The sequence below is a fragment of the Dama dama genome, chromosome 18 (genome assembly GCF_033118175.1).
Source record: "Dama dama isolate Ldn47 chromosome 18, ASM3311817v1, whole genome shotgun sequence".
Taxonomy (NCBI): Eukaryota; Metazoa; Chordata; class Mammalia; order Artiodactyla; family Cervidae; genus Dama; species Dama dama.
Genome location: NC_083698.1, coordinates 33738059 through 33746817, shown reverse-complemented (window position 1 = coordinate 33746817; position 8759 = coordinate 33738059). Strand labels below are relative to the sequence as shown.

The 8759-nt window shown below is 35.7% G+C and overlaps 1 protein-coding gene across 3 annotated transcripts in view; it reads right to left on the bottom strand.

Annotated features, from left to right (window-relative positions):
- Positions 1–2881: 2881 nt before the first annotated feature.
- Positions 2882–8759, bottom strand: part of SEMA3D (semaphorin 3D) — a 218896-nt gene continuing 213018 nt past the window's right edge. For all 3 annotated transcript variants that reach the window (XM_061165129.1, XM_061165127.1, XM_061165128.1), the window contains one exon: positions 2882–7184. In XM_061165129.1, coding sequence (XP_061021112.1) covers positions 6759–7184 — 426 coding nt within the window. In that variant the 3' untranslated portion in view covers positions 2882–6758. The remainder of the gene's footprint in view (positions 7185–8759) is intronic.

Genomic DNA, 8759 nt, shown 5'->3' with positions numbered 1-8759 from the left:
AGGCAGGGATCAAGACCATCCCCAAGAAAAAGAGTGCAAAAAGGCAAAAGGTTGTCTGAGGAGGCCTTACAAATAGCTGTGAAAAGAAATGAAGTGAAAGGCAAAGGAGAAAAGGAAATATATTCCCATTTGAATGCAGAGTTCCAAAGAATAGCAAGGAGAGATAAGAAAGCCTTCCTCGGTGATCAATGCAAAGAAATAGAGGAAAACAATAGAATGGGAAAGACTAGAGATCTCTTTAAGAAAATTTGAGATACCAAGGGAACTTTCCATGCAAAGATGGGCACAATAAAGGACAGAAATGGTATGGACCTAACATAAGCAGGAGATATTAAGAAGAGGAGGCAAGAATACACAGAAGAACTGTACAAAAAAGATCTTCATGACCCAGATAATCACAATGGTGTAATCACTCACCTAGAGCAAGATATCCTGGAGTGCAAAGTCAAGTGGGCCTTAGGAAGCATCACTACAAACAAAGCTAGTGGAGGTGATGGAATTCCAGTTGTGCTATTTCAAATCCTGAAAGATGATGCTGTGAAAGTGCTGCACTCAACACACCAGCAAATGTGTAAAACTCAGCAGTGGCCACAGGACTGGAAAAGGTCAGTTTTCATTCCAATCCCACAGAAAGGCAATGCCAAAATGTTCAACCTTACACAATTGAATTCATCTCACACACTAGCAAAGTAATGCTCAAAAGTCTCCAAGGCAGGATTCAACAGTTCATGAAGCATGAACTTCCAGATGTTCAAGCTGGATATAGAAAAGGCAGAGGAACCAGAGATCAAATTGCCAACATCCATGAGATCATCGAAAAAGTGAGAGAGTTCCAGAAGAACATCTATTTCTGCTTTATTGACTGTGCCAAAGCCTTTGACTGTGTGGATCACAACAAACTGTGGAGAATTCTGAAAGAGATGGGAATACCAGACTACGTTACCTGCCTCTTGAGAAATCTGTATGCAGGTAAGAAAGCAACAGTTAGAACTGGACAGGGAAGAACAGACTGGTTCCAAATTGGGAAACGAGTACGTCAAGGCTGTATACTGTCACCCTGCTTATTTAACTTATATGCAGAGTACATCATGAGAAACGCTGGGCTGGATGAAGCACAAGCTGGAATCAAGATTGCCAGGAGAAATATCAGTAACCTCAGATATGCAGATGTCACCACCATCACGGCAGAAATCGAAGAAGAACCAAAGAGCCTCTTGATGAAAGTGAAAGAGGAGAGTGAAAAAGCTGGCTTAGAATTCAATGTTCAGAAAACTAATATCATGGCATCCAGTCCCATCACTTCATGGCAAATAGTGGGAAAACAGTGGAAACAATGGCTGACTTTATTTTTCTGGACTCCAAAATCACTGCAGATGGTGACTGCAGCCATGAAATTAAAAGACACTCGCTCCTTGGAAGAAAAGTTATGAACAACCTAGAAAGCCATATCAAAAAGAAGAGACATCGCTTTACCAACAAAGGTCCATCTAGTCAAAGGTATGGTTTTTCCTGTGGTCATGCATGGATGTGAGAGTTAGACTATAAAGAAAACTGAGCACCAAAGAACTGATGCTTTTGAACTGTGGTGTTGGAGAAGACTCTTGACAGTCCCTTGGACTGCAAGGAGATCCAACCAGTCCACCCCAAAGGAAATCAGTCCTGAATATTTATTGGAAAGACTGATGCTGAAGCTGAAACTGCAATAGTTTGGCCACCTGATGTTAAGAACTGACTCATTTGAAAAGACCCTGTCCTGGGAAAGATTGAAGGTGGGAGAAGGGGACGACAGAGGATGAGATGATTGGGTGGCATCACCGACTCAATGAATATGAACTTGAGTAAACTCCAGGAATTGGTGATGGACAGGGAGACCTGGTGTGCTGCAGTCCATGTTGTTGCAAGGAGTCGGACACAACTGAGCGACTGAACTGAACTGAGTATTGTCAAATCCCTCTTCCAAGATCCATTTGTACTAATATATACACAAATGACAGGTGTATGAGCTTCTGAAGCAAAAAATAGTTGCTTACATTTTCATCATCCTAGGCATGAGTTTACTGGACTAGCAAATCATACTAATGCAGGTACCAAGTTGTGTGGTTATAGATGTTTTGATTCTCAAATGCTAAACTTCTGTCTCCTTTTTTCTCAGGATCACTCCCATGTCTTACAAATACATGTGGAATTTTTTCAGTTATTAATCTTAGGTTGTATTTTTTTTATAGTAACAGCTTGGGCGTTGTCTTTAAGAGGACCCTATATAATTGTTTCTCTTTTTAAAATTTTATATATATACATTACCATAAATTCTCATGTTTGAAGCTTGTCAAAGCACTCAGAAAATGACATTTCTTTATATAACATTCCTACAAGTTATTTCATTACAGGTTTGGGATATTATAATATTATCTATTTGCAAATATAAAATATCCTACATGGGTGTACCAAATCAATAAGAAGTGTAATTTTCTCTAAAAGAAATTCAAGTAAATTCTTTATAAAACAAAATCAGAAGCCTCAACTATGCCTTTAAAAATTTAAATTCATACAGCTAAGCATACAGATGACTATTTTTAATTTTCACTTATAGAATGGTAATTAGAAATCTTAAAAGTTGTTACTTGAGTAGTAATATTAATTCAGTCTACTCAAGTCTAAATTAAATCACAGTAAAGCTTAAGTATATAATTATAATGATTGGGAAGAGAAAATTATTCCTTTTTTTTCATAAGGGAAATTATCACATACTTACAGTGCAAAATATATCTACTAAAATTTTTTAGGAGATATTTTCCTTTGTATTTGATTCAGTGTGATTCTATGTGTAAAATTTGGTTATCATGTTTAGGGTATGAAAACAAAACTTGCACACAAACCAACATTCTGTTTATAACCATAAAACACTAATGTTTGTATTTTATTATAATACAACCAAAATATACATTTAGCAACTTGCAATTATTTTAGATTACAAGACTACATTTCTTTTAAAATAGCAAAACTATAAATTCAATGTAGATTGCTAACCACTTACAATTATTAAGAATTAAATTACACAATTAACTGACAGATTTTTTGCCCTTCCCCCCCAAATCACCTATTTCAAACATACCATAAATACTTTAATATGACAAAATATTTAAATGAGAGGTATAAATCATGTATATGTTCCTGTCTTTGCACTGTCAATGTGTCCAATCTTGGAATTTTAGATCTTTTTTTAACTGCAAATGTAGATTAAATTATTTAAATATTGTCATTTACTGTGAGAAAAATATTTCTATAAAAACATTTTAAATATCTCTTTTTTCTAAATTCTCCATTCCCAATAAGGCTAATGAATTCCAACATTTTGTCCAAGACAAACTGGAAAGCTGTTTCAGCTTTCATTTCCACTTTTATTTATGATATTTCATGAGATATATTTAAGTTTTAAAATATCAGTGTTTAATGCTCTTGTTCAATTTAACATTATGTAGACATCTGGAGGCTGTCTAATTGTCCTTGAAATTTTAATTTTCAATATAATGTAGAAAAGCAGGCACTGGCAACTGTAAACTTTCTTTTGCTTGAGTTTATACAATTCAGCAGAAACAAAAGTTAATAGCATATAAAGAACTGAAACATAGACCAAAGGAACAACTCAAGAGTAAACCCATTTTGCAGGCAGCATATTGTAGGTAAGCAGTATTTAGCTAACGGATTTGTGAGGTATGGTGTGAGTTATAATTCTTTCACTACTGTTGTGGCTTTTGCACATTTCTAATTTTCTCTATTTTCCATTTCTTAAATAATTTGGTTGATTTTCAAAAAATTTTTTTAATAATGTGAATGTGGTGTTTTGAGCTCTTTGGGGAAAAATAGGTTCTACATTAATTATTTAGACTATCCATTTCTAAACAAACTTAACATTCCCAATACATTGGATGTAAATGAATGCACAGTCAGGATTTAGCAGCATGAAATTCAAATTTAGCTGGAATGAAATTCAAATGATGAATATGCAAGTCAGAGACATGTACTCAAACATGGGGGGAAAAAAACCCATAAAACTAAGGCTAAACACAGACATTTTAAGACCTCTCCATAAAAAGCTGATTTTTTTAGCAAATTTAAAAGTATTAACTATAATTTTATTTTGCATTATTTCAAAGAAAATTTGGTAAAAACTTTTAGTGGTGAGGAAGTATACATTGTGTCTTATCTCTAGACTTAATATATTCACACTGTTCCCCTAAGTGTTAGGGGCACTTTGCCCCTACACTTAAAGCATAGGCAATTAAAAGATTAAAAAATTAAATGTAGCAGCTTAGATGTCTTGTTTTTATAAATATATATAAATCTTTGCCAATAAAACTTTTATTTATTACATGACTTTTTTACTAACAATATTTCAAACATATTTAAGTCATTATCATAAATTAGTAGATTTAGATCCAAAGCAGCCATTAAAATTTAGCTGTCCATCAAAATTCCTAACTTTTTTCTGAATAAGAAAGAATTAATTAAAAAATGGCTTGGACATTCATATTTTGATGAAAACCAAATTTATGTTCACAAGCCAATCCTAACACTTGAGTTTCATATAATTCTCTCAAAGCTATCCATAATTTGATCATTACTGTCTAATATACACATATTTGGAAATCTTTTTAAAAAACATACTCATATGCTTTGAGCTTATTATGAGTTCCGGGAAGATTTTAAGCCAGCAAATCAATAGTTTCAAACACTCTTGTTAACAGTCTGATCTTTCTTGAACTATTCTTATGGATTACTTTTTAATAGAGTGACTTGTTCTGGTTCACTTTAAAAAACTATCTTCCTTAAGTTTTCCTTATAATAAAACATCTACAAATGTTTATGAGCATCCTATCAAAAGGTGACTTAACATCATAGATCAGTGTGACTTCTTTGAGTAGGTAAGCAATGCAAGTACAATGAGTGTAAGAATGTTTTGAGCATAAAGCCAGGAACAGACATGATACTGAACTCTGTAATAAGTTGCCTTCTCAGAGGCTTTTACTTTCAAGACACGTACAATGCATGAGAAACAAGCAATGTCTGCTATTTAGTTTTCTGAAAAGCTGCCTTCTGTGTGAGGAAGTGACTAATTTTTCATTTCACACTAAAAAGGGCGTGAAAAGGCAAAACAGAAGAAGGCTAAGGGTTTTGTGTTGTGTGAAGGAAAGGTGAGTCCTTCTTAAACAGGCAGGAAACATACCATACATATTCAGAGGGAAGGTCAAATCGGAAACATTTGAAAGCGCTAACAAAATGTGAAAAATGTTAATGTGAGTTTGTTTTCTTTACATGCAGTAGACTTATTTATTATTAAATTACTAAAACAATGAGATTATACAGCATATAATCTCAGAAATGCAAAAAAGGTTGTGAAGAAAAAGATGTCAAAGAGTTAATTTAACCCTTTCCGTTGTAAAAATTTTTGCATTTCGTTATTTAACAAATACATAGTATTCCCACTCCCCACGACTGTTGTCTATCTAATTCTATCTCTCTATATATGTATATATTGTTTTTTTCCTATTCACTCAAATAAAATCTAGTAATCCATTATTTAGGAGAGAATAAAGACACTAAATAGAAATAAATTATAGAGTATGATGAAATTTTTAGAAAAAAGAGAGGCAGTACACACTGAAATTCCATTGGTTGTAAATAAATTTGTGTTCCTTCTTCCCATGATCCTTTAGAAAATGTAACTTTTCCTCAGCTTTTGCTTACAGTTTCTCATAATCTAGAGTTTTTTTTTTTTTAAACAGATGAATTACAAATTCACAGCTACTTATACTCCAGTGCATAAAGCCACATTACCTTTCATCCACTGTATTTGTGATTATTCTTCCTTTTTATGGGGATAGGAGTTTTCCCCAAAGCCAGAATTTATGGCTGTCTTTCTTTCTCTTAACAAATCCCATCTGCGTGCCCTTCCATTAGGATGCAGTATACTCCGTGATGTTTTCTTTTATTAAAATGCTTTCCCATATCCTATTAAAATATTTATTAAGCATTCTGTCCCTATATAGCTCAGCATATATTCTAAAAACACATAACTGAGCACCAAGCTCTCTCTGTGAACCTGTTATCCTGACAAGTCACAAGGAATCCTGGGAGGAACATTTATGCCCTTCAGTAAATCAATGCTGCAGGACACTAAATTGTAACCCCTGGGGTCTGAAAGGAGTAACGCACCTGTCCAAATTTCCAAACCATACACCAAGAGCAAATGGCTCACTGGGAAAGTTCCTGTTGATACTGTGAGCTGTATTTTGCATCTTCCCTCCAATCCGACCACCAGGTAGCCAGTTCTAAAGTGGAATGATACATCTGTTCATAAGAACATAAAGCAACAACTGCATGGTAAACTCCATGCTTAAAGGCCATGCAAAGGACATAAAGCACCTTATTTCAATGTCAAATTTGATGCTTTCTTAGCTCAGTTATTTACATAATAAATTCAAAAACTCAGAATATAAAACATTTACAAGTGTAAAGCCCCTGTTTTGAGGATAATTCTGATACTTTGCAGGTATAAGTTTTAGTTCTTGGAAAACTGGTTCAGATGAATGATTCACCCTTACTAATGCCATACCCATCATATAGTCTTGTTCAGATTACTGTTCTTGTGCTTTAGCAAAACTCCATGGAAAGCTCTTATGAGTTAGTATAAGGATGAATAAAACAGACAACAGTGTTTTTGCAGGTAAAGAGTTCTTTTCATTAAATTAAATAGAAAACTATGTGGCCACAGCTCTAGGAAGTTCCTCCAGGTCTCTGTGATGTCTTCGATTCCGCTTCTTCTTCATTTCCTGCATGTGCTTCCACTTTGGGCTGCCCTTGTTCCGCTGTCTGCGCTTCTCCCGGTGCCACATCTGCTCACAGTACTGGTCTAGGCTGAAGTTTGGGCTGCTCAGGATTTGGATGTAGTCTTTGTATCTCAACCTTGACTCAGCCAACAGATCCTTGACCCGCCCCTCCTCATGCTCTGCCCTCTGGGTGTTTTCCATCTGCTCATTCTCAATGACATTCAAAGTCAGCTTCACTATGGTGTGGATAAAAGTGTGCTCCTGTGCTTTGCAGTAATACAGCCCAGAGTCCTTCTTCTGCAGACTTCGAATCAGTAGCCCATATTCTGTTTTGATGATCCTTTCATCGGGTTTTACCTGCAGAGTTGAAAAAAGGTAGGTAATAAATGAGAGCCAGAGAGGCTGCTTAGTTTTACTTAGATGAATCCAAAAGGTCTAGTCCCCATCTCTCTGTCATTAAGCATAATACTGTCAGCCGTCGTGGAAGAGAGTGAAAAATTCAACTCAAGTAGCTGCCCCCAGAAATGTACGGTTGCATCTGATCATATCTAACTGAGTCTTTGGAATATAATTAGTTTTTCCTCCCAATCTACAGATAGGAATAAAAAGTCATGAAAATGAGGTAAACCTGGAAACTATCAGCTGACCATCTTTACAAGAGATTCCACATACTAATTGGTATTCTAAGAATACCGATTTGTGTCTGAATTTTAGAACTAGAATGTAACACTGGTAGTCACTGTGTAGAAAAAGAGCTTTAGTGCGCACTACTACCTATCATGTAGAAGAGAATGATGATTCTGAAAGTAACTTACTCTTTTTCTAGATATTTTGCCAAATAAATGAGCTGGATAGCACATGGAAACCATAAGTGGTGACTTGTTAAACGTCAAGTCGAAGGGAATGGAGGACACAGTCTTTGGGATGTTAGAGCTGTAACTGAGCAGGACCATACAGTCAGAAGGTTAGCAACATTTAAAGCTGAATTTCTCTGTTTACTATGAATTGAATTTTGATAGTGTGTGTCTGTATGATACTTTAGACTATGTCATCTGTGAAAATACTTCTCATACCTCAGCATACTATAACATTGTGATGTGACCTCGAGTGTGAGAAAGCTCAATGAACAGAAAGAACCTCCCCTGGAATGTGATGCTCTTTGCCCTTTGAAGCAATAGTACAGAAAGACAATTCAAATGTTTAATCTTGCCTGGCCCCCAGTCTGGTGTGAATAGTGAACCTATCTTCAATAAACTAGAGGCATGTTTACCAACACAAGAGCCTTGTTTAATGTGGAGTATTGTTGAGCGGGCTCGGCACTGAGTAGAATAACGACAACAACAACAAAGAAGTCTGGAAGATTTCCCAGTTTACACATCTGCCCCTGTATTGTGGACTTTGAGCTGATGGAAATCAAAGAGGCATCAAGACGGCTAAATTAAATTTATTCACAGTGGGTGGACTATACTTTGCATCTTTATGTGAAAAATATGTAGGAAAAAATCCCCCTATTCTGGAAATATGAGAAAAGGAAAAGAAACATCTCTGGCTACCAGCCCAGTTAGCTCACAAGTATATGGCCAGCCACCCTCTGTGCCAGAGAAGTGCAGCTGGCGGGGTACCACACGAGGCCAAAGGCAGGTCACAGCTCAGATCCCTGGTTAATGAGGCTGAAGGGTCTCCAGCCCTGCCTTTGCTCTGAATCCACACCATCAGGGGTTTGCTTGTGTCTCTTACTTTGCCTATTTGGTTGAGTTGATGTGTAGTTTTTTTTTTTTTCCTAATGGATTTATTCTAAAGGCCCAGACATTTTAAAATGCTACTGTAATAAAACTCATGTTGAATTCATTTACATACTTAGAAACTACAGAAATCTCCTGCCTAGGGTAAAAGTTGAATTTGAATTGGTAGAGCTCTAAAAGATTAAACAAA